Raw genomic sequence first — 25908 nt, 5'->3', positions numbered from 1 at the left:
ATGATCTATTTCACTCCTAAGCTCCACTTGAGATGTGCCAGCTGCTGACTTGCAAATGCTTAAGGGAAAAACAACATCACAGGGCCCAGTTGTTGGGCTGTCTTTAAATTCAAGGAAGAATTTTGAACAAAAGGATACTTGGGTAAACACTCATTTGACCCTGGCCAAATGAGGAAAATACCACAAATTTCTATGGGAAAGAGAAAGGAGTTGGAAAGGATAAAATATTTACTGCTTATTTTGCTTTGCCTGTGCCATCATTGTTGATAGCCTCCTTCCCAGGAAATGTTGAAATTTCCACTACTGATATTGACCCAACCACTGAAATTAAATTATCTTTCCCCAAAGATTCCAATTTGGGCTTTGGCAAAAAGAAAAGACCTGAAAGCCTGAACTAAACTGAAATATACTTTTTTTTTTAGAAAAGAGGGGTATATAAGATAGGCCCCCTGACAGGTAAAAAAAACCCTTGGACTTTTGTAGCCATTTTTTAAAAGAGCAACTTTAAAAAGCAACTTTTATCCTTTATAGAAATTGCTGAAAACAAACTGCATTAAATGTGTATTTGTATCTCTGTGTGTAAGCATGCATGAGTGTTCCTTCAAATCATTCTTGACTTTTAGAGATTGCCTGGACAAGTCCCTGCAATTTTCTTGGCAGAATTTTCAAAAGTGGTTTGCTATGGCCTTCTTCCTAGAACTGAGCGAGTGATTGGCCCAAAGTCACTCAGCTGGCTTCATGCCTAAGGTGGGACTAAATGTCCTTGCCTCTTTGTTTCTACTGTGGTGCTTTGAACCATTACAGCAAACTGGTACTCATGAAATCTTTCAGTTCATTTGATTACAAGACTAGAATCTCTAAGTACAATAAAGTAATACCTGCTAAAAAAAGTCCATGGATCTGGACTTCTTTTAACATCTGGTCAATTTTATCACTTGGAATGTTCAGTCACTTATAGCATGTAGTTTGACTCACCTGCTTAAACTACTGGAACTATTTTTTCTACAATCAAATTTTAGATATTTGAGGTATGAGGGAAAATTGAATTGTGACAGAGCTGAGTTTTCATGGGCGCACATCCAGCTGGTTGACCTTACCCCTAGGAAGGAAATAGTGGCAAATAATTTCTTAAAAAAACCTTGCCAAGAAAACTGAAGTGGTCTGCCAGGGTAGCAGCCTGGAGTCAACACTGACTCAAATAAACACACAAACACAAATCTTGAAAGTGGAAATCTACCCAGAGGGAATACACAGGGATAGGTAAAATTGTTAGAAGGAGAGACCAAACTCATATATAATGTTCTTTGCTGGTGTGCTTGAGAACAAAGACAGAGAGAAACGACTTCCAATGAGTAATCTCTTAGGCAAAGAGCAAGTGAAGGGACAGATAGAAAAGGAGCACAGTTCAAATCCTTGATACTCAGTCTACGCTGTACTGCTCTCTGGATTCAGTAGCTCATGAAATTGGTTTTGGACCTCCAATACGGCTTTATTACAGTGGCTATGTTTTTGTTTCCTCCTTCCTGGGAAGAGATAATCCCACAATTGAACTCCATAAAAATCTATCTATCAGATAAGCTAGCCAGCCTAAAACAAATAAATGATTTCCTGGGATATTATGGCCTGGTTTACCTTTGTTGAAAAAAGAATGGCAAAAGATGACACTCTCAACAAAGAGTGAAGCCCACAGCTTTTTTTTAAAAAAAGAAACATTTTGTATCTGCTTTCTTTCTTTCTCTTTTACACCCACAGAGAGAGTAGGAGGTACAGCAACAGTAAAAGGGAATCTGAAATGTCTAGAGAGCCAAAGGAGGTAAAGTTCACACAAAAGTAGTTAAGTACCAAGAGATTCTTCACACAACATTAGTATTAGCAGCTAACACTGTTTAAAAAAAGAAAATCACCTCACTACTTGATCAATATAATGCTGAAAATGAAAATTATCAGTAATCAAAAGGGTTCATAATATATATGAATCCTACATATATATTAAGGAAATATGATTATGCTTTAGGCATTACAGTGATTGGGCATAGGGAAGAAACTGGGACCATACTATCTAGCCCCTGTTCCTGTCTTTGATGGTATAATTTTGGCAAATGATGCACTTCTCCTTTTCTCTGTTCATTTCCAAACGAAGTCAACATCCAGGCTATTTGAGGAACGGTCATCCCAATTTCATTGACCCATCGGGCAGTAAGGGAGGACGTATTTCTGACCCTTGTGGGTTAAAGATTTTTGATTGGTGAGGTCTTCTAGGAAGAGAGCCTTCTCTGACATTGCTCCTGCCCTATGAAACAACTTCACTCCACTCCTGGCCTTCCAGAAGTGCAATAAGACCTGGCTCTACCAAATGGCCCGGGGTTCCAAGCGTGACATGCAACCTTGGTGTGCTTGATAGTTGGAAGTGCTCCCTCTGCCTTTTAACTCTGCAATTGTTCCTTTTTGTTTTAATTTGATTTTTTAACTTGAAATTAATGAAAGCTTTTGTATCATTTTAATGTGTGTTCTATAAACCAGGCAGAGACATGCAAGTGTGTTGGGTGGTAGAACATCAAGATAAAGCAAACATTCAATACATATGAAAATTGATTAAAAATGACACAAATTAAAACAAACCCAAAACAAGGGTTTGGAGGGGAGTGCACCAACCACTTCCAGCCAATAGCTTCTCCTTCATAAGTACCACATAGCCAGGTTTTAAGGCCTTTCCTAAAGGTTAATAGAGAGGGAGCAGCTCCTGTTGCAAGATGTTCCAAAGGGCAGGACCTATGCAGAAAAAAAGGTCCTGTCTGGATCCCACCAGGTAAAATCCCTTTGTTGATGGGATCCAGAGTAGACCCCTTCTGCCAGCACAAATGGGTCAAGCAAATTGCATTGGGGAAAGACAGTTCCACAGATAGAATGGGAAAAGAATTTCTGGGAAAGTGGGCAGTCTAAATGCATTTTTTAAAATATTAGACTAAAGACAAAAACAATATTGCAGATTATCATGATTTTAGGAAACATTATCTTAGCTCAGGTTAACATGAAAGGCAAGAATACTTCCCAGCCTACCTACATCTTCCCCTCAGGTCCTAAAGAAAGAAGGTTGCATACAATCCTTAGGCTTGTTGCTATAACACCAAGAACCACAGCTTTGAATTATGCTGAAACTGAGCCCAGGGATGGAGATTTTCCTTTGGATTGTGATTTAATGTGAACAAATCCACACTTCCTAAACCGAAGCATGAATTGTAATGCAATTTTCCATTTATATTTATCCTTTTCCAAATTTGGTCATGCTATTTTCCATTTTTTTAAAAAGACATATAAAATGTATACCAAATACATATAATAGAAAAAATGCATGTACACATTAGAAATGTATGCTACATTTTATATGGACATTTTTTGTAAGAGACTGCTGCAGAAACAGGAAAGAACAAACTAAAGTTTGGAAAAATAAGAACTGAGTGAAATTGAACTTGACAGATTAGTTTTTCTCTACTAATGGCACTTTCCTCCCTTCCCTATTATGCATCTTTAGCAAATTACCCAAAGCAGACAACTCCTCTTATTTTTTGGATTTGGCACTGCAAATGTTGTAGTCATAGGTATTAGATCAAAATAATGATGGCCTGGTTATAATTTGGTCAGAAAAGGGAAGCAATATCCTCACAGCAGATTATTCTCAGCTGCAAGGTAAACACCCATTCTTTGAGAAAAGCCATTTCCAAAGAACCAAATGAAAACTAATCACAACTGGGATGCCAACACATTTTATTTTGGGCTTCCTTAGCCTGGTATCTTCTTAATGTATTGTAAAGTGACCAACCATCCTCCTTTAGGGAAGACAATCCTTCTTTTATAAGTTCTGTCCTCTCTCGAAAAGTGTCCTTCTACATGTCCTCTTTTTTGATATTTGAAGACTAATCTGTAAATCTCCATATTTGATCGATGTCGATCCGATCTGTTGTGTGTGGTGTGACGTATTTGTATTTGACATGACAATTCATCAAGGCTCGGTACAGTGTGGTGAGATGCAGCTATGAGATGCATGCGCTCCACACAGGAGAATTGTTTTGAGAGAGTACGCCGTGCGCAAGAGTGTACCACACGCAAGAGTGCGCCACGTGCAAGTGGCTTGGTTTTTTTTCTTCAATTTATTTGTGTCCTCCTTCTCATTGTAAAAATGTTGGTCACCTTATGTATTGGGACTGGAAGATCCAGAATCCCCAGCCAGCATACCATCTAGGAATTCTGAGATCTGCAGCCCCAATACATCAGAAGGACACATGGATAGGGAAAGCTAACCTAAACAAAAGCAACCATCTTTTTCACCCTGACAATCCTGTTGATGAAGCATTCCTAGTTTATTAAGAATTTAGATAAATACCTGGAGAAGTACCACAGTTCCAGGCTGAAAGGGCGAAAGCATTAAAAAAAACTGAACAAAAAAAATGTAAGGTATGATTTGTAATGGGAATGAAAACATTTGTGTCTTCTCATGAAGATTGTTTTGTCAAAATGCATTGGGAATTTGGTTGAATCGGTAATGCAGAAAGGCTGAGATGAGAGATGCTGTGCAGGCAAAGAAAGCCAGAGGCCAGCTGGAAAAGGTTCTTCAGGATCACATTGTCACTGGAAAGAGAAAGCTTCTCACACATCAATGCCTCATATTTCATTTCCTGGGAATGTTGACAGCAACACATATTTAGGAAAAGAAGTTCCATAACCCTGAAATACTTAGAGGAGAGCTGTAAAGATCCTGGACAAAAAAAGGTGGGAGAAAAATAAGAAGCTTTCATGCTCAAGTAAAGGGCTGCCATAGTGTTTGGTCACCTAATCGTAATCTAGAGCAGCTGAGATATTGCATTCAACTTCTGTGTAGATTAGGAAAGTGCAAGTCACCAAACGTTCATGGTTTCCATGAAGTTTAGTGGGGAAAGTGTAAAGAATTACAACTAGGAAGATTCTCTGGATCTACTATGTTCCAGAGCTGGAGTCCCCAAAAACTCTAGTAGTGCTGAACATTCCCTTTCTCCCCTCTCCAAAAAAGTCAATAGCTGCCTATGGAAAAAGGAATCCCAGCATTCCGTTCCAATTGAAGCCAAATATGCTAAGGGATGTAGGAAGCATTAATCACATAGAGAATAGAAGAGGAACCCATGTTGTCAATGAATGGAAAATAATATACTTACATAGTCATTCCCTGAATGAAATCCTTTCCCTATGCTTATATACGCATACTAACACTGATCTATCATCCATCTATCCATCATCTACAAACTTCCTTTAGGCATCAATCCATTGGTCTAAGCTGGCAGTGTTAGAAAAGGGATCCTGGAGTCTCATGATGGGCAGCTTGAGGAAAAGGTCAACCAGGGAGCAGCTGCTATAAAAAGAGAAATTCTATTCCTAGAAATGTTAGGAAGGAAACTGAAAATAGAACTGCCCATATAATAACGTCCTCATACAAACCTAACCTGTCACCCTCAAGGAGCTGTGTACCGTTCTAGTACCTCCACATTAAGAAAGATTTGAGAAGTCAAAAAAGGTGGAGAAAGAAAAGTAGGGGCAACCCATTCAGGAAAATCTATTAGAAGGCTCTTCGGGTTCAAACAAAGGAAAATAAAAAGAGTCAGGAATCTCCATAGGTATGGTCAAAAACTCAAGATGATGGCTGCAATAGTAGGCATCAACACCACATCCTCCCTGTTTTATATGCCACACATTAAAAAAAATGGAAAGACTGTTAATCACACCGTTGTGGCCACTCTTTAAAAAAAAAAAATTATCATGCCCTGCCCCATATGGTAGAGATATATAAAATATATACGCAGAAAAAGGACGGTAACTTTTTCTCCATCTTTCATAATTTCAAAAGGCCATCTGCCGAAAACCCAATGCAGGAGATTAGGGATTGACGGAAGGAAGTACTTCTTCACAGGGCATATAATTAAACTGTGGAATTTGCCATTTTATTCATAGTAGCCATTCTGAATTGTTTCAAAAGGAGACTGGGCAGAGTCACAGAGAACAGGCTATAAAAGGCAACAAACACTGATGGCATCTTCAGTCATAAGTAGCATACCGTAAATATTGGCTTCTGGGAACAACTGGTATGTGGGAGATAATGTGGGAGCTACTATCTTCCATTCCTGGTTTCCAAAATGCTTGTAGACACTGCATGATTCAAAATGCTGGACTAAGACAACTTACAGTCTAATTCAGCAGAGAATTCTTATGACCAACAACATGTTATTTATATTTCAAGTCTTCAAACATTTATTTGTGGTTTTTTTTGGTTATCAGGAAGTCTAGAACCCACTTTAATTTATTTTACTTATTCCATACAGATCAATAACTAGAGCTTTCCTAAGAAGTGTTTGAGAATTAAAACTTATTAGAAGAAAAGTAAAACATCAGAAAAAACTACATACACCACCATATATGGCAGTACAAAGATATCAGAAGCAGCTATAATAACATCAATAAATGCAACAATTATAAGAAAGTAACAACAAAGCAGGTTTCTAAAATACCAAAGTGACCTTACAACACATTAAAGAAACATACCTTATAAATTGAATTCACAAATGTGACAAGTGACACAAGAACCCACAACTTCTTCAATTCGTGAAAAACTACAAAGCCTCTGTGGTATATTTTCAAGATTTGGCACATTTATTTTGGCATGAATTGCCTTTTTCATTTCTAAAAGAACTTCTTTGTCAGAGTTCATTTCTGTCAGTTCATAGTTTTCATTATAAAAAGAAGAGGCAGAGAAGAATACTGATCTTTCTTTAAAAGCAATAGCCAAAATGGAAAACTTTTTCCATTCGGCAGCACATTGTCTTTTCTGTTTTTACACTGAAGGCAGTTGGGTGCAAATTTATTATCAGTTTTGCCCAAATATGATTCCTTCTGAAAGGTCAGGATTCAATCTCCTTTCCAAAAAGAGAACCTCATCTGAAGTCAGTTTTCTCAAAGCCACATTACTAAGATTCTAGTGATGTCTTCCAGGTATAGTGGGACTTCAATTCCTGACATTTCCAGAGATAAATTCCTAAGAGTGTTGTTTCCCAGCTCAGCAGAATTTGCAATGATGCCATAATGCACATTACAAGAAGAATTGTGACTCTGTAGAATAGTTGAAGCATGAAATTTGAAAGAATTTGTTACACCAGTTTGATTCTATTAGGTAATTATACAATCACACAAAATACAGATTAATTTAAAAAGCAAGTACCACATATAAATTATGAATAAAAATCCACACGCTGAATCGATTCAGCTCTTCCATTTATTCTACATATATTTGTGTACTAATTGAAAGAGGATAGATTTCACAGTCTTGAATCAGAATAAAAGTTGGAGAAAAGTGTGATGTCAGAAACTCCAGCTTTACATGGATAAAATTTATCCTGAAGCAGAATTCTCAAGATTTTGCAGGCCACGTGTTAACAGTTTCTCAAAAAGTTCACTGTAACTTGAGTACCAATTAATTGTTTGTCTTCTTCTCACCTTAAAATATGTTGCCAAAACTTCAGTACAAACCTTCACGTTACAGCAGATTCCCCAATGATGCCTCTGTGTCCTTCTTTCTTCCAGAAACCCATCACCTCATCCAGTGTTTACAAGAGGGATGGAGCACCATGGTCATTCATGGGAGTCCATGGGAAAGGATTCAGGTGACAATGTCATGCAAATTACATAAATTGTATAATTTGCGTCAGTCATGTCCCTTTTGCAAGTTGGAGTTTAGCAACATTCCACACATGTTTCTTGACCTCTGACATGCCAAAAGACAACATCTTTCACAGCTGTGAAACAACACATTTCCTTACACTCTTGCTGAAGCTCCTCCCATTCTTTTTTTCAACTCCCAATCCCTTAAGTGAAATTTTTTGGAGGCCAAGGCAATGCATTGGAAGTGAGTCTCACAGAGTTAGTGGCTTTCTAATAAATTCTGGCTTAGATCCTCTATCATCCATGACTGTCTTTCAACCCTGTACACTCTTGGAAAACAAAACAGTAGCCCTGCCTTCACTAGGCTAGTAACCCAATTCTTTAGAAGGCAAAGAACCGGCACTCTTATAAACACTAGTAAATCAATTCCTCATTGATAAAATAGAAGTAAACCATTCAATATTGTTAGTTTAGAATGTTTTCTTTCATTAAATAAAATGCTGAGTAAAGGGGGAGCTGAGAAAAGACATGAGTGGATATTAGAACTAACAGAAGGATAAATCACACCAGCAGCACTTGTAAAAGCCGAGGTACAAACCAGAGATTCAAAGAGTACAGGGGCGGACGTGGTGGTGAACTGTTCTGCATTAAATTATTTTAACTTTCATGTGGAACTGCTACAAAAAGTATAAACAGTTGCAGTTTTTCGGGACTCTGTAAATTTATATCCCAACCTCTGAACATCAAAGTGATAAATTACTCTCTAAACTTAAGCCCAGTTCTTACTCAAGCAAGACTCTCATTATAGCTAAAGGAAAAAAAAAAGTTTTTCCTCTGAAAAAAAAGAAAAAAAAAAAGAAAAAGACATAATTAGCTCTTTTATATGTATTAAAGATCAGTTATGCAATCTAGACTCTAGAAAGGTACACTAATAATCTTTAGAATAAACTACTCTCTCACGTGATCCTAATTTTACTTTCAAGCTCTGAATGGCCAAAAATTGGAGTTGAAGAACGAGAAGAAACAATGGCAATTGAAATCAGAAGGCCACTTCATCAGCAATTTAATCACACAAATACTCCTTATTAACATTACTACTGTATCCAATTATATGCATTTGATTCTAAGTGTCTGAGAATGCAAGTTATAGTGGGCGGCAATCCTCCCAACTTTGCCTACCTTGAAAAAAAGCTAAACTAGCCCAGATTCTTGGATGGGAGACCACCAGATGATCCAGTGGCTCTAACTAGACTGGAAGGTAAAATAACAACTTGTAGAAGGCAATGGCAAACCTTTTCCCCAATGCTTATAAGAAAACAACAGGAACATGTCCATAAATCACCAGGAGTTGGGCTTAATTTGAATATTTGATTTCCTTTATTGGAATGTAAAGTAAAATTGGCAGTTAATTCCTGCATACGTGTTTATCAGGCTATGGCTGCATATTGATAATCCACCCATATTGACTATCATGGATAGAATTAGTGTTGGGATTATGCAAATTCTAACAAGAGGGTGTTCTGCAAATGCGGGAATGCACTGTTGTTCTGGAAACTGTGCTGTAGGCCTGGATGGCCTCCTGCACCACTCTGCCGGCCAAAATGGGGCTCGGGGGGATGCCAGCAGGGTGTTGCAGGAGGCATCCGTCCCGTCCTGTCCCTCAGCCGGCCCATGGAGGAGAACTACAATGCTGATCCAGCCCTTGAAGAAATCTAGTTTGGCACCCCTGCTTTAATGGGTTAAGGAAAGGTGTTATGTGTGCAATCTCAAACACTGCGAAGTATCAGCTTCCAAGGATTTCCACAACCCTATTCAACCTATTTCAGACCACATGGAACATGACACTTTCAACTGGCAATGAAGTCATTCATGGGTCAAGGAAAGGTGTTATGTGGTGTTATTAGGATGGGTCTTGCAGCACTCTTAATACAGGTAGTCCTTGACTTATGACCACAACTGAGCTCAAAATTTCTCTTTGTTAAGTGACACATTTGTGAAAAAGTCAATTTTGCCCCATTTCATGACCTTTCTTGCTTCAGTTGTTGAGTGAATCACTGTAATTGGTAAGTTTGTAACCCTGTTGTTTAGTGAATCTGCCTTTTCTGTTGACTTTGCTTGTCAGAAGGTTGCAAAAGGAGACCACATGACCTTGGGACACAACATCAGTCATAAATATGAACCAGTTGCTAAGCATCTGAATGTTGATCACCTGATCATGGCAATGTCATAACTGTGAAAAACAGTCATAAGTCACTTCTTTCAGTTTCTCCTGTAACTTTGAACGGTCACTTAAGCGAATTGTTGTAAGTTGAGGACTACCTGCATCTCCCATATGGTGAGGAATATTGTAGTTCAGCAGCACCTAGAAGGCCACTGATTCTGCTTCACTTAATGAATGATTTCTGCTTGATGTACTCAAACCCGGTACTACACTTGGAACCTTGCGCAACTTATAAATCAACACTGAACTAAAAAGATATGTAAGAATATCCAAAATGCTCCAGCGTCAGGTCTTCTTTTCAAGCACAGTTATACTGTGGACGTTATGTTTAGCTTTATATGCGAACTTGAAAAGCTGTAGGAGTGACTAATGTCTGTGTATGCATAGCAGAAAATGTATTTGATGATGTGAAGCAGCTCAACTGGATTACACCAAAATGAAGAGCACGCTCTTGCCCAGCCTTTACCAGCCCCCACCCAGCCTGTTTCCCAAGCAGGAGTTGTAATCCCAGCACATCCCCAAAAAGTATTGGGTTTGGGAAGTCTGCTTTTGCTCAACTACGCGCGTGCATTAATATGAGTGGAGGTTCCACTAAGTTTAATAGGATCAACCTGCTAAAAAGTATGTATATATATATATATATATATATATATATATATATATAGGGGGAGGGAGGGAGATGTTATATTCATACCAGTTTGTAGCTGGTTGTATTTTTATATTAAGAATGAATAACTGATTTAAGAAAGGTGCTTTACTCCGACATCATTTGAATGCAATTAGCACAAGACAGACAGACAGATCAATGTTTAGCAGCATTATCAGCTGTCTTTTATTTTAAATGTTAATTGTTATGGCATGCTCCTATGAAATGCATGAAAGAAAATAACCGATAAAGTGTTGTAATAAATATTTTATGTACAGACTTTAGATCAGGGGTGTCAAACTCGCAACCTGCGCACCGGATGGGTCATGCACTGGCCACGCCCATGCCCATTTTAGCAAAGGGGGGAAAAGTCGTGGTATGACATGTGACGATGCTATGACAACACGAGTTTGACACGCCTGCTTTAGATGGAAGTCAGATCCATTGCAATCAAAAGAGGATTTTCTAGCAGGGTAAGAAGTAGAGACAGAAGGCTAATACAAACTGATGATTCAAAAATATATATTTATTTATTCTAAATTAATAGACATCTATCTATCCAGAGACTTCGCTGGGTATTCTTATACAGGAGCTAGGTTAAAGAAAGGAATCAGACTGGCATGTCTTTGCGTATTTCACAGAAAATCCAGTTCAATGGTTTTGGGGACACATTAGGAAACTAATCCTAATATCTCTTAGAGCTCCTTCAAGCCCATCCACGAGAAGCCAAAGGCCCTTTTATTCCCCATGTGCAAATGAACTGGCAAAAATTTTAGCACAATTCCACTTCAAGTCTTAACCCAGCAGCACATGAAAAGTTTAATGTGAATAAATTCTGAGCTAATCAGGTTCCTTCTTTAAATGTTGACACAGTATTATGCATATCCCATAAATACCTTCTGACTAAAATTCATCCCAGGAGATTGGCACCATGCCATGGCTATTCATATTTACTGTATTTATATAGTACAGTTGGCCAAAGATAATTTTGAAGACAAAATATGCCTTGAGATATATACAATATATCTGAGTTTTCCTTTTAAATCTCTTCATTGCTAAAAATATTTACACTGAACTTTACGAAATGTCCCTCAAAGACCTATCAGGGATCTGCGCAGTGATATATAGCCAACTATGAGTATAATTAGAGCATATTTGTAATATTTGAGCTATAGTCTGTTACCGAATGCTAATGTCTCTGTGGTTTTTTTAAAAAAAAGTTTCTTTAAAAAGAAAACCCTGAATGATTACTCTTTCCCAGGCCTTTTACTCTATGACCTCAGTATGTTTGTGGAGATCTTCTCCCCTCCCACCACCATCACATTGTCTGCTTGACTGGTAGTAGAGACTTAAACCTTTTAAGGCCGAAGGGAAATGGTGCAGAGCAGCCCAGCCTTGTGTTTTCTCATTTATATTGTAGCCATTTCTTCTTGGTTGTGTATGCCTTTTTTTCCCTTTAGAGCGGCTCACCCAGCCTAACGAATAACTAGAGAGCAGTGGAAAAATGGTTAACTTTTTTACTCTGATCTTCTCAACCAAGTATTTGCACAGGAAGCCCGGCTGCAGTAAGCAAGCAAGCAAGCAAGCTGTGGGCTCTTGAACATCTGATGCTCCCTATTGGCCAAGGCCTGCAACCTCCACTTGTCCTTTCCTGCTGTCCTATTTCAAGTCCAGGCAAAGGGATCCAAAAGCATCAGGGCAACTTTTGCATTCATGCTAAGATAAGCCTTCATTTTCCACGGATAGTTAAACTTTCCAGAAAAAAAAGAAAAGAATGCATAGCTGTAAATCGTTCACTCTGGATAACCCCACCTCTTTCTATGGCTCAGCCACCTCAGAAACGTGATCAAAGAGATTGGGAGGGCTTTAACCTTTTCTCTCTGTATTTAAGATGGTAAACAGTCTCCAAAGAAATGAGTTTTTGCATGTTAAGACACAGGGAGGGGGGCAGGCAATTGCATGTGTGGATGTGTGTACACGTACATATGTACGTGTGCATTCTAATGTCTTGAGTGCTCTTCTGCATTTCAGCATTATTGCCACAAATTATACCAGAGAGCTTGCACATCCCTCCTTGGCTCCAGCACATTCTGCAAAATGTTTTTTTTTCCCTCAGGGCAGCAAGGGTGGAGTGTGTTTATCATAGACTTCTGGATGGTGCCTTAATTACAATAATAAAGCCCTTTGATTCCCAGGGTGTCCTCTTCCTTGGATTGTCATTTGACAATAAAAGAAAAAGAAAAAAAGAAGAAGAGAAGGCAGCTCACTGAGAAGTGGGTGCAGAAATTGCTGGCTGGCACTCTTGCTCCCTGACTCTCATTGGCGTGCCCCAGCAAGCCTCAAAGCTACACCTCTGTAACAGTCAAAAGAAATAGAATATTGAGATAGAAAATCTAGTATGGAGATTTACCCAGACGACTGCAATGCCTTCTCCATTACCCACTTCTCAGAGATGATCAGGTATCAGTATATAGGCTCCATATAACAGAAGCAGAAGCAAAAAGTTAATCAGTGAGCACTTCAGTGAACACTTTGAGATCCGATCCTTTTCTTCCTCCTAGAAAATTTGTCACTCTGACCTACATTTGGCTATTGTTCTAAGGCAGTATTTCTCAACTTTGGCAACTTTAAGAAGGGTGGACTTCAACTCCCAGAATTCCCTAGCCAGCATGTGCTGACTGGGGAATACTGGGAGTTGAAGTCCACCCATTTTAAAGTCCACCCATCTTAAAGGTGCCAAAGTTGAGAAACATTGTTCTAAATTGCTCCAATTCTGCTTCAGACCACAATAATCAGTTATTAGACTTCCACAGATTTCATAATCTGATTTTCTAAAGAGCAAAAAAGTCCACTATTTCAGAGAGCTAAAGCTACAACATTATCTAAAATTACCTTAGGAGTAAAATCCACTGAACTTAATGCAATTTGCTTCTGAACAGACATATATATATATATATAGGATAGCAGTATAACCCTGCAATGTTGTGCACCCTTATGTGAAGATAACTCCACTGGGCTGGAGTTGTTTGTGCTTACAATGCAGAGCATTGTTACTTTTATATTTATATCTCGCCTTTTGGGGTATATAAGCACTCTAATTGACTAGACCTTTTTGGCCACAGCCCAACAGCAAGTCCAAACTAGAGCTGCAATTTGAATTCAAGTCTGCCACTGCCAGCCCTTAATGCTCAGCCTTTAGATTTGTATGAAGCCAACTTCTTCAAGCTCGCCCTGATCTTCAGAAGAAAGTCCATCTAATCAGTTCCAGCTGACACATTCCTTAGGCTGTGTCCAGAAAGCTGGCCTTAAAAAAAAGGTTGGAGGGAGATTTATTTTGTACCTGGAGAGAAGATGACCACAAATATGACGGACTATTAAATTGAAAAGAGAAACTTAAAGTAGAACTTCCAGGTTTAGATAATTTTGGGGTAGGAAAGAAAATCTCGAGCTTTAGGATTAGAGATGACTCTTGTTTTTCTCCGTTCTCCCCACTTGCCCAATTCCAAGATAATCCAGCAGTGGCTAGAGAAGAGGAGACCACAGGATGGGAATATGAGATTGGGGGTGGGGGGGAACGACAGAGGGTAACAAGTAAACTAATCCCATTTGTGAGGTTTGTTGACCCAGGTGTTCTCTGAGAAAGATCAGGGACTTGCAGCAGATGAAGCGCTGAGGAGTATCTAAGGAGAAAGCACCAGGGAAATGGAATTCCCAACTGAAAGAATATGAGGAAATGTGATACAAGGAAGAATGACAGGAGAGAACCAGACAAAGGAGTCTTACAGATATATTTGCTTCTCAAAGACACCAGCCGGCCAAATTGGGGTGGGGTGGGATGTTATGTACTCTTTATCAAAAGCTTTATGGGGATGTTCTTGAGAGGGAAAGCCCAATTTGCATTTGGGTTCTCTGCTAAAAAGAAACCTTTGCAAGTGCTTATCGGTTTGCCTGTGCAGGGTTTAGTACTCACAGAAGGGCAAAAGATGTTCAGAGCCACACGCATCTCTTCTGACTTTATGTGTCCCAGGTTTACACCTCTCAGCAGTCAAAACATTCCCAGGGTTCAGCTCCAAATAGAGTCTGATTATCCATTACACCTCTCTGATCAAACTTTAGCTCACTTCCTTGGGTTTTCAAGCTGAGGACTCATGTTGCTAGCTGTGCTGTGCTGTTCAAGTATTACAGAAATAAAACGGGTAGGTGGCTCTGTCAACATCCTCCCTTTTTGCGGAGGAAAGCCCTTGTTACATTTATAAGATGTGGGGGAGGGGTCTGGAATGTCAACACCGCTGCATTACGCTCTGGACTTACCCCCTTGCCATTTCTGTGGGACCTCTCACCCCACCTGAGAGGTCTTCAAGGTAACCAGAGACAACCTCTCCACTCCTCCTCGCACCCCATCAAGCCCATTATGCAATCCCGCGGCAACAAAGCTCCACCTGGCACAGGCACACACAATTATTCAGAGCAGACTTACTTGCCGAAGGGTGGTAACTCCCCATGTCAATTTTGTAAACCTCTTTGGCGTAATATTCCTCATCGCTCCTTTCCTTTTCACAAGAGGCTGCTCTGTGGTTCGCTTTCTCCTGCAGCAAGTCCCTTGTGCTGTTGTAGATTGAGATGACCTCCGGAGGAACCTCCTCGGGCTCGGGGTACTCTTCCGGGGGGCTGGTGAGTTTCAGTTTGCTCAGGATTTGGCCTCGGATCGCTTCGATCCGCTTACGCATGAACTGGTCAGTGTCTAGGGTGCTGCACGTAGAGAGAGCAAAGGCCACCGTGGCCAGATCCAGGGTGACGAACACGCTCAGGAGATAGCAGTGCATTTTTGGGAAGGGGAAAAAAAACGGTTTAAAGGTGAAAAATAAAATAAAACCCAAAACACGCTTCTTTTCGTTCGGCTTCTCCCACAAAGAAAGGACCAAAATGTTTCCTGGAATTTTCTCCGCGGCAGTTTAAGATGTGCAAACAAGGTTCAGATCTTCTTTAAAACAAAAAACAAATAAAAAAACAACAACCCGAAGGATCGAAAGAATAAATGCAACAGATCGCGAGTCCAGATAGCATATGCCAAGTGGCCGGTCCGCCAAACTGCTTGAATTGGTTGCAAGTCCAAGAGTGAGTTTGCGAGCAGATGAGATGCTCCAGCAAAGGTGGCGGGTTCAAGCCAGCAATTGCTTTCTATTAAAACAAAAATAATAATAACCTGCAATAGATAGCGCCTAATAAGAATGATGATAATAATAATAATAATAAAAGAAATGGAACAGGTTGCAAATGTTGCTTAAAAACAGGAAACTGTGTTGCTTTTTTTCTTCCCGGCTACCAAACAGAGAAAAGAGATAATAAAATCCCAAAAACGTTGAGGGGAGGAGGGGGAAATCACGCCTGGTACATACAAAAAGAAAAATCTTAAAGAGTTGAAGAAGTGCGTGGAGGAGGGAAGAAAAGCAGGGAAACTGGCCGCCACTTAAAGCGAGGGCTCCAGAGACTGGGCGCCCTGCTGCCCACAAGCTCCCACGCTCCAACTTGAGATGGCACCGACTGGCAGGCGGAGGAAAGGAGGTCCGGGGTGGGGGGGGGATGCCCCCCTTCTGGGAATCAGTGCGTCGGTCCCCCCCCCTTTCTGCACAGGGGCTTGGTGTCCAGCCGCGAGCGGAGGCGAAAAGCGCCCACGTGCGTAGAGATGCGTGTGTGTCCGTGTGTGTGTGTGTGTGTGTGTGTGTGTATACGCGCGTGCCGGCGCCAGGACAGATCCCGAGACGCGCCTGGGACAGCTGGACGTCTTCAAGGTGGTTCTGCCGGCTTCCCTTCCTTCTCCTCCCGCGGCTGTTGCTCTTCGACACCCCCACCACCAAACCCCCCCCCACCCCTCCCCTCGCGGCGTGGGCGGGATTCTGAGCGGTCCTGCTTTCCAGGGGACGCCGGACTGCCGCCGCGGCTGTTTGCATTCACCGACCAGTTCACCTCCCTCCTTACTACTCTCTCTCTCTCTCTCTCCCTCTCTCTCCCTCCCTCCCCTCTCTCTGGCGACTGCTGGCTGCACGACTTTTCCAGGAGCTCCCTCTCCTCGTCCTCCTCCTCCTCTTCAATTTTTTAGAAAGCCAACCCGAATCAAGAAGGCCAGAGCTACCGCTGCTTCTCCGAGGCTTTCGCGATTCCGCCCCCTCCACCCGCGCGTTTTCTCCCAAGACTGGAGATTGCAAAGAGTTCGTTTTCCGCCCTCGCCTTGGCACTTTTCCACGCGGAGTAGTAGGTGGTGTGCCTTCTTTTTTCCTTTGGCCCACGGCTCCCTCCTTCCCTATGGCTCTTGAAGAGATGCGGGCTGGCGAGCACGCCGCCCCTCGTCCCCAGGTCTCCTAGCCTCTCCCCTCTCTCTCTTGAGCGGAGCCTCCCCCCCCCCCGCGCTCAACTCACGCCTTTCGCCCGCAGAGAACCCCGCGCTCTGCCGGAGAGGGCGGGTTGATAAGGGCCTCTCGGACCGCGGGTGGAAGGGTGTGAGTGTGAGCGTGTTTGAGTTGTGTGTGTCCGCTGCCTCCGCAAAATGACGCGAGGGAGGGGGGAGAGAACCAAGAGACTTTTAAGTGACCGAACGGATAAGGACCCTGCCGCCTTCTTGAACCTGGACTACGGGTTCTTCTGCACCAATGAGGGAAAAGACTGAGGAAGCCCAGCAGGTCCTTATCAAAAAGATGGTGATAGAAAGTGCCTTTGGCCAGGAGAGCTCAAGCTCTCCGGGGTTATCGGGAGGAGGTGGAGGTGCTACAGCCGAATCCTTTTTTTTTTAAAGGGTGTGTGATTCTGATTCATGAGGTGCCAACTAGAATGGGCGCCCTACCTGGTGCCTTCCAGATGTTTTAGACTTCAACTCCCACACAATTCCATTGGAGATGGTATGGGGGGGCCCTGAAGGCAGTTGAAACCAAAACATGGCGGTCAACTCCTAATGTGAACTAAGACATAATAACATAATAAAACAATAAAACCTTACGATTTTAACTAGTCTGGACAGGGCAGGCAGACTCATTCTCCCTTGCTCCAACCTGGTTCCCAAATTTGCACTGTCTGTGATTATTCCGTCCCAAATGTCCTCATTCTTGCCTCCATTTGTAGAATCTTGCCCAGCTATAAAACTAATCCTTTACATACTTTTTGGCATGATTTGTGCATACTTTTTTTTTAAAAAAAGAACCTTGCCAAATGTTTCAGTGGCTTGCAAGGTACCAGTTGTTGAATGACTTCAACATTACAGGGAAATGACCTGGTCATGATCTGGTCATCTAAAATTTTGATATGCCAGGCCTGAAATCCACTCCAACCACAGGAACCACATTAAATATAAGAAATGGAATGAGGGTCACACATGTGCATTTTCAGCCTCCCCACTTTGGCTGAACCACAAACAGCCCAAGTACATATCATTGCATTTTCACTGGCAAACTGCTTGTACACCTGTTGCACTGTTCAAGATGATGCAAAAAAAGATGTCCCTCTCTACAGGTATTCCTCTACTTATGATCACAACTGAGTCCAAAATTTCCGTTAAGAAATTTGTTTCCCCATTTTACGACCTTTCTTGCCACAGTTGTTAAGTGAATCACTGCAGCCAATGACTTAGTAACCCAGTTGTTAAGTGAATCCAGCTTCCTCAATGACTTTGCTTGTCAGAAGGTAGGTAATTGCACAACTGCGAGACACTGCAACCATCATGAACATGAACCAGTTGCCAAGCATGCAATTGCATGCAAGGAAGGCTGCAAAGGTCGTAATTGTTTAAAAATGGTTGTAGGTCACATTTTTCAGTGCCATTGTAACTTTGAACGGTCACTAAATGAACTGTTGTCAGTCGAGGACTACCTGACATGCAAGATATCCCCCTTGAGCACATGATTAATGGTTGGGGGAGTATGTTATCCTACCAGGGAGAGCTTCTCCAGCATACAATAATACTGATAGATAGATAGATAGATAGATAGATAGATAGATAGATAGATAGATAGATAGATAGATAGATAGATAGACAGACAGACAGACAGATAGACAGACAGATAGACATACAGACAGACAAGACAGACAGATAACCTTTGTTGTCATTTTCTTACTGTGGGCACACTGGCACACATTAAAAATGAAATTATGTTGCCTGCTCTCAAAGTGTACACATATACATAACAAACAAATACACGATACATAAGAAACATAGACAAGCTACAGACACACACACACACAAAATGGAATACATACCGGAAAGAGGAAGCTTGATAGTTCAGAAGATTGATGTTATATGGAACAAAACTCATGGCTGAATCTGGGTGTTCTTCTTTCCCAGTTGCTAATTGATAGATTGCAGGAGAGGGCAGTTCTCATGACAGGCACATAGCTTCCCTTAGTTGAAGGGGACCTTTCTGCATGGAATCTGTTCCCAGATGTGTATCCTCTTCCCCACTGAATTTTAGGACTAGGAATTTTAAACCTCACTTGTGTACCCTGAATTTTTTCCCCTCAAATAATTTAGGAATGTTGTCTGACATTTGATAAGAATACAGTAATTTTTTTCAGCTGTCAAACTTTCCCTTGAAGGAGGCATGTTAAATTCAGGGTTATCATCTTGAAGGCTGTATCACACATAAGCCATACAGGTTAATGACAGATGCATATGAACATAAAGCATTCTTTTAGTGTTCCTGTATTGTTTTTCCTGCTTTATCAAGCAGGGGCCCAGCAAAGAAGTGAAAAGTAACTGTAATGTTTAAACAGGTTTTTGTGTTTATAGTGGGTAGTCTTTTTGCACTGGTTCAATTCAATTTGGGCTCTTTGCTAGATAAAGAGGTCGTTAGGCTAGCATTTCCGCAAAAAAAGTGTTTATGGGGTAAGAAAGATTCCCACTTCTTCAAGTGATGTAGAACCTTCTCTCCAGCTATAAAATCTATTTTTGAAAATTCACTCCGACATAACAATTATTAATTTAATAGAAGAAATGACTCAACATAAAGGTCATAAGGTCACTCAACATAAAGGCACATGCTCAGCCGACTGGTTGAAACAGATTACCCAATGCCTCTTTCTGGCCACATTCATGTTACACATGTTGGATTAATATCAGTTTAATGTGTTTACAAATTAAGATACTGTTGATTTTTAAACCATGATTTGTGGAAAAGTATGTTGTGTTCATTTACAGCAGTATCATTATTTTAGAAACAAATGCCATACACTAACAGGTAAAATGTTATATTTTCCTTCACTGTTGGCTTCCTTCTTTAATTAAAAAACATTATTTTCAAGTCACCTAGGAGTCAGAATAAATGTTTGCAGAGATCATACAGGTGCAAACTAATATGAAGATAGGATAAGATCTATAATAATGTTTAATCATCAGATTATCTGTTCCATGTTTCCTGCTGAGTACAATTGGATCTTTTCCACATATTTTAAAAATAAAACTTTATGGCAAAAATGGGGATACCTAGAAGATTGCTAACTAAGCAAAAAGATCTTGTATTTCCTTTTTGAGGAAAATTTATGTGATGTTCAACAATCTTGGAGTTTCTTTTTACCCTGATTTTGATTATTAAAAATAATAAGGTATAAAATAGAAAAGTTACTTTATGCACTTGATGATCAAATTGTTATGTAACAGTCATATTTTATTAGTTGAAGGTAATTCATGAAGAAATATAAAAATTATATTATAATTTCCAAAATATAACTTGTGGTACAATGACAATTTCCCATCATTAAAGCAAGAGCCTTTGAAAAGTAACATGGATTTGAAATGCTCAGTTTAATTGAAGAACATGTTCATTTACACTCTCTTGTTACATGCTACAGCTGTGCTTCAAAAAAGGATATTATTATGGTTGGTCACAAAGTCAGCCAGATGTTTAGACTGTTTGGCATTTTTGTTAATCTGTTGAGCCCTTTCCAAGGATCTGAAATAGGCAGATGTTGTTTGATGGTATTAAAGGATATATTATTATAGGTTGTGAGCTCTTTCAAGTAAAGGTGTCTAAAGCAATCAACCAATAGTGATTTTAATGATGTTCAAGTGGTGCTCCAGATATTTTGGGGTTGTACCCAAGGCATATTTGTACTATCTTTGCTGTCTTTTGCCACAGTTGTTCCACTTCTATTTACAGGTCTTTCTATTTTGTGATTTTCTGCAGTTCTATATTTATCACCTATTATAATAATGACAATTATGCTGGTATCAAACAGGCTAGGCCAGATTAATGTCCTGGTGAAAAGGTTCTTAGAAATCTTACCTTGCTACCTTCAGTTTTCAAAAATCAGGATTGCTTGATGACCCTCTCTCCTAATTTAGTATCTAAAAGCTAAAGGAAATTTGGAAACCCACTTTAAGCATGGAACCAGCTGTGTGATCTTTGACCAGTCATTCTCAGCCAAAGAAGGCAATGGCAAATCACTTCTAAATTGCTAAGAAAACATTAGGGATTTGTCCAGGTAGCCACCAGGAGCCCAGATAAACTTAACATAAAAGGTTATTATGACATCAAAATGACTGTACTGTGACTGATGACAATGCAAATCACTTTGTGTAGAAGTAATTCCAAAGAAATGCTATAGCCTACAAAAAATAAAATCAGCACAAATTTTTACTCCAAGTTAAGATCCAGAATTAGCCTTCTGTCACTAGAATCTTAGCAAGAAAAAGATGATACTATCAGAAGCTTAATTTTCATCAAAATCTGAACAGCCACTAATTTCTTAATCCTACAAATTCCAAATCTTAATACTATCAAACCAAAGACCTACAAAGCTCATTAACTTATTTACTCGGTGGCCAGCTAAATATCCAATTTTCACCTGCTACTTTTATCCTGTCCAACTGGTTCTTAGAAGCATCCACAAATTATTGGATTTATCTGCCATTGATTTACTTAACTATCTTTTCAAACTATGCCATTGGTAGTGTCTATCATATCTATCCAGCTAAACATCTGTTTTTTAAAAATGTCCAGTCTTGGTCATTGCATTCACATCTTGGTCTCTCATGCATTGTCATTTTGCTTTTCCTATCCCTTCCTATCACTTCGTATGGTTGATACAAAATTCTTTTGCTGTCCCCAACCAAATATCTGTTTGGAAAATCTGTCCTTAAATAATATGTCCTGAAGGGAAAAACAATTTAATTTAAGTTATACATTGCCACTTGGATAACTTTATTGTGATGATGAAATCAGGTTAATTAGAAGAAGACATTCAGATGATTGCACACATTTAGGCATTTTTAAAATAATAGCTGAAAGTAGAAAAATAATTAGGATTTATTCACAAAGCTTCATGAGCATAATGGCAACCCAAGGTATCTATAACTCATTAGAAAATTGGTCTTAAACTAGTTTGAGAAAATAATATCCAATATTAATTTCAGAACATATCAGTAAAGAAATAAAAAGAGCTTTCCTATTGTGCCTCAAGTACACATGTGACATATGGAAGGCCTTGGTACAAATCTTCAGTCTACTACAATAGTGTGCAATTGAATTAACATTAGCCTGTTACCAAGAGAAGAAAAAACACATATTTCACAAAATTATTCTAATGCTATCATGTCAGGAGTCTCTCTGATCCATAAAAGGAAGAACAAAGAAAAATGATTTTGTTTTAATGGCAAAGCAAGGCAAAGCAAGAATTTGCTACACATATTAAAACTTATTGTGATGTAAACCCAGTTAGTGAGTGAGTGAATGACTGAATTTTTGATTAATAGAGGATCTTAGATAGAATATTTACATAATCTGGCTATTTTACCAACTTTGTAGTTACCTAAGCTCAACAGAAATGTGTGTGTGTGTGTAATTTATTTCTTTTAGTAAGAATCTGAAAAAACCATGTCATACAGTAACAATATGAAATATTGTTTATAAGGTTATCTCTATCTTACTTCATCCACAAATTTCAGTCATCTAATTATATACATTCTAAATTGTACTAATACTTTATATTTTATAATGTTAGAAGGAAAATAAGGCATTCAGTTTCATTCAGGGATCTTAACTTCTAACTTTCTTCACTCCAGACATAATTTGATGTCATGAGCCACCTTACTGGCTCTTTTACTTCAACTACCCAAAATTAGAATGAATATATGGATATAAATAAAAAATAATATACATATATCTACTTTTTTCTGATATGAAATGCAAAATCACAAATCTTTATCTTTTAAGTATTTAAGATGCTGAAAATATGAAGTAATTTTCTTTCAACAATCCTAAAATGACTACAGTAAAATCCTGATGGTTGCATATGCTTTGCAATAGCCAAACTAATTTTTCTTCCTTTACTTATTGAATTCTCCCCAACTGTGTTTGAAAAACGTGAACCTGTTATTCAAACTGGCATTATATGTTGCATTTAACAGTTTATATGACTTGAAACTCAAATGTGCTATATTTTTGGATATTAAGAAAAAAATCAAGCACAATTTCTGGACATGTTCAAGTCGCTCCTTGGCTATAATACAGAAGTTGTTTGCCATTGCTGTCTTTAGATTTTTCTTCTTCTTTTTTGGCCTTCCCAGGCTATTCTACAGCCCTGGAATTTCCTGGTACTCTTCTATCCAAGTAAAAACTGGTTGGATACTATTTAGATTGTCTTTCTTTCTTTTAGAACAAGCAAGTTCCTCTAGGTGCTGAGTTCTGTTGTGACATTTTATGAACATGGGTTCATATAAATAGAAACATTAGTTTCAAATCCATAGCTTTACTTGAGAATTTCATATGTTTTCAAATCAAAACATTGGGAACACATTAGAAAAATATTTTATAAGGGCCAATCAAATATCACATAATTACAATGGTGGCTTTTGCATACTTTCAGCAACTCGGTGTTTGTGTACCTAATATCTATGTGTTATATTTGCCTTGTATGGGACTTGTCTGTAGGAAGAACAGTATATTGCATGACAAAAGAAAGCAGAATATCTCTCTCTCTGTGTGTGTGTGTGTGTATGTGTGTGCGTGCGTGCGCGTGTGTATACAGAGAGAGAGAGGGAGAGAGAGACAGAATTATTATTATTACACAATTTATTTATCTATTTGAGGTTAGTAGATATTTTTATGGTGGTAGAGAAAAATATACCAGTTTATTCTGGTGTTTAATGAGCACAGTTCTCCCAAGCAATATGATGATCTGCTAATCTAAGAACTGAAGTTAAATAAATTCCCAATACTTTATATATCACTTCCTGAAAGATAGAGAAGTTCAGCATGCACAACCACAAGTATAAAAATGATGTGTATCATTATAAACTGAGGAGAAAGAAATACATATCCTACAGTCACCCTTGCCACTTTGTTCTAAATAAAAGTTTAACTTTGTAAACTTAATTATCCCATTGCACTGTATGGATAACTGTTTACATAAGGTGAAAATGGGTAACAATTTGCCCAACAGATGATCTCACTGATAGACTAATGAGAACACCAAAGCATTCCCCTAATTGTAATTTTTAATGTGCCATCATGAATCCAATTCACAGAAGGGTTTATAAATGCTTCCCTTCCTTTTGAATATTTACAAACACCTTATGAAAGTGCCATTAGATGTAATATCAGCTGTCTTAGGGTGCTTAATGAGGCTGGTATTTTGCATTCTAGCATTAACAGTGGGAGGAGGGCCAACTCAGATGTTTTATGTTTCAGCTTTTTTGGTAAATCTTTGCTATAAGATGGTTGCAACCTACTCTAAGCTACTTGTTAGAAAGCATATATCATAAAATAAGAAGAGCTTAAATCTGATATAGGAAAGGCTGGTAATGTAAGGTGCCATCCAAATGTTTGAATGTAATTTAAATATTCTATGAGAGAAAAAGATCAACTTCAGCTCTGCACAGATTATGCTAAAATGCACAGGAATCTCCACATTGGGGAAATGTATCAAAAGTTACTCAGGAAGCTCCTGGAAACAGGGAACCACATGAGACGCATCCTTACTATTAGAATTTACTTGAGGCTATTTGATTAAATGGAGATGCACCAGTTGAAAAGCATTGATTCTATGAATTTGGGACTTTCTATCCAGTATGAAGCTTGTTAGGTAGAAAGGTAGAAGTATAAACAGCGTGCAATGGCCCCTTCAAGCTCAGTCCTTAGGTCCCTACTCTAATAACCCATGAATGCAAGTTCACTAAAGATGATGTTTCACAACCCCTCCTTTTTCTGCAGTACTCCAAAACACAAAAAAATTATGACTTACCACTGTTTATAACTGGATTTTATTTCACCCTTTAAAATCTCAGTAAATATTCACAGTTTTCACAACACTCTTGAGAAGTAACCTATAAAGTCTTTTTAAGCCAATAATCTCTACAAGAGCAGTGTATTTTGTACAAGAGTATTTTACCATATGTTTTATGATAAAAAATAAAGCCAAGTTGCAATCACCAAAATGGAAAGACAAACAAAATCTTACATTAATATCAATCAACACTTAAACTTCTAGTGATCTAGTGAAAGTCCTTTTTCTGATGGGGCAGATGCCTCTGTTCTGGGTATATAAAGAGTTTGGGACGTATTTAGTTTAGGGAATAATGCTAATTTCTGGTTTGTTAGACAATGTCTTGTTGAGCTAAGAGAACTCTGTGTGGTATAAAAAGGCATCTTTGTTTGACTAGAGCCCTCTCTCACTGTGGATCTGTCAATTCCTTTCAGTATTATCAATTTGACTTTCATTTTTCTGTTTGATATTACCATATTTTTATCGTCCTAATCCCTTTGAGGGATTTGATGATTATCCATCATCTAGTCTTTTCACTGTATTCCCCATGCCTCTCCTTTAAATTTCAGTGTATTGTAAAGGTTGAGAGAAGAGTAGATGAAAATTAAGTGGCAATTGAAAAATTCAATATTATAAATTTATTATAATCAATAATGTAATTTGCAAATAGGTTGAAAATAATACAAAATTTAACTCAAATGTCTATTATATCAGCAGACAGATGATCCACAAATATTGGAATTATATGAACAACCATTTGTTCCAGCTTTCCAAGGTTAGAGTGCAGTACTGCAGGCTACTTCTGCTGCCTGCTGGCTGCCTGTAATTTGACAGTTCAAATCTCACCAGCCTCAAGGTTGACTCAGCCTTCCATCCTTCCAAGGTGGGTAAAATGAGAACTCAGATTGTTGGGGGCAATATGCTGACTCTGCAAACCACTTAGAGAGGGCTAAAAAGCACCGTGAAGTGGTATATAAGACTAAGTGGTATTGCTATTTACTTACTTTTACTTACTTACTTACTTACTTACTTACTTCTTACGGCATAACAGAACACAGCATTAACTGTTGTTTTTATTTCCAATACTTACGCTGCTTCTTCTTGCTGAGAGATCCTTGTCAGATCA

At 39.0% G+C, this 25908-nt stretch overlaps 1 protein-coding gene across 1 annotated transcript in view; it reads right to left on the bottom strand.

The window, feature by feature from the left end:
• The window catches only part of TGFB2 (transforming growth factor beta 2), an 87815-nt gene extending 70951 nt beyond the window's left edge, over positions 1–16864 (bottom strand). Inside the window, exon 1 of the mRNA XM_026695747.2 lies at positions 15019–16864. Coding sequence (XP_026551532.1) covers positions 15019–15364 — 346 coding nt within the window. The 5' untranslated portion in view covers positions 15365–16864. The remainder of the gene's footprint in view (positions 1–15018) is intronic.
• Positions 16865–25908: the final 9044 nt, after the last annotated feature.

This window comes from Pseudonaja textilis, chromosome 1, assembly GCF_049901715.1.
Source record: "Pseudonaja textilis isolate UNSWEBS1 chromosome 1, rPseTex1.2, whole genome shotgun sequence".
NCBI lineage: Eukaryota > Metazoa > Chordata > Lepidosauria > Squamata > Elapidae > Pseudonaja > Pseudonaja textilis.
This window is presented reverse-complemented; position numbering and strand designations above follow the sequence as displayed.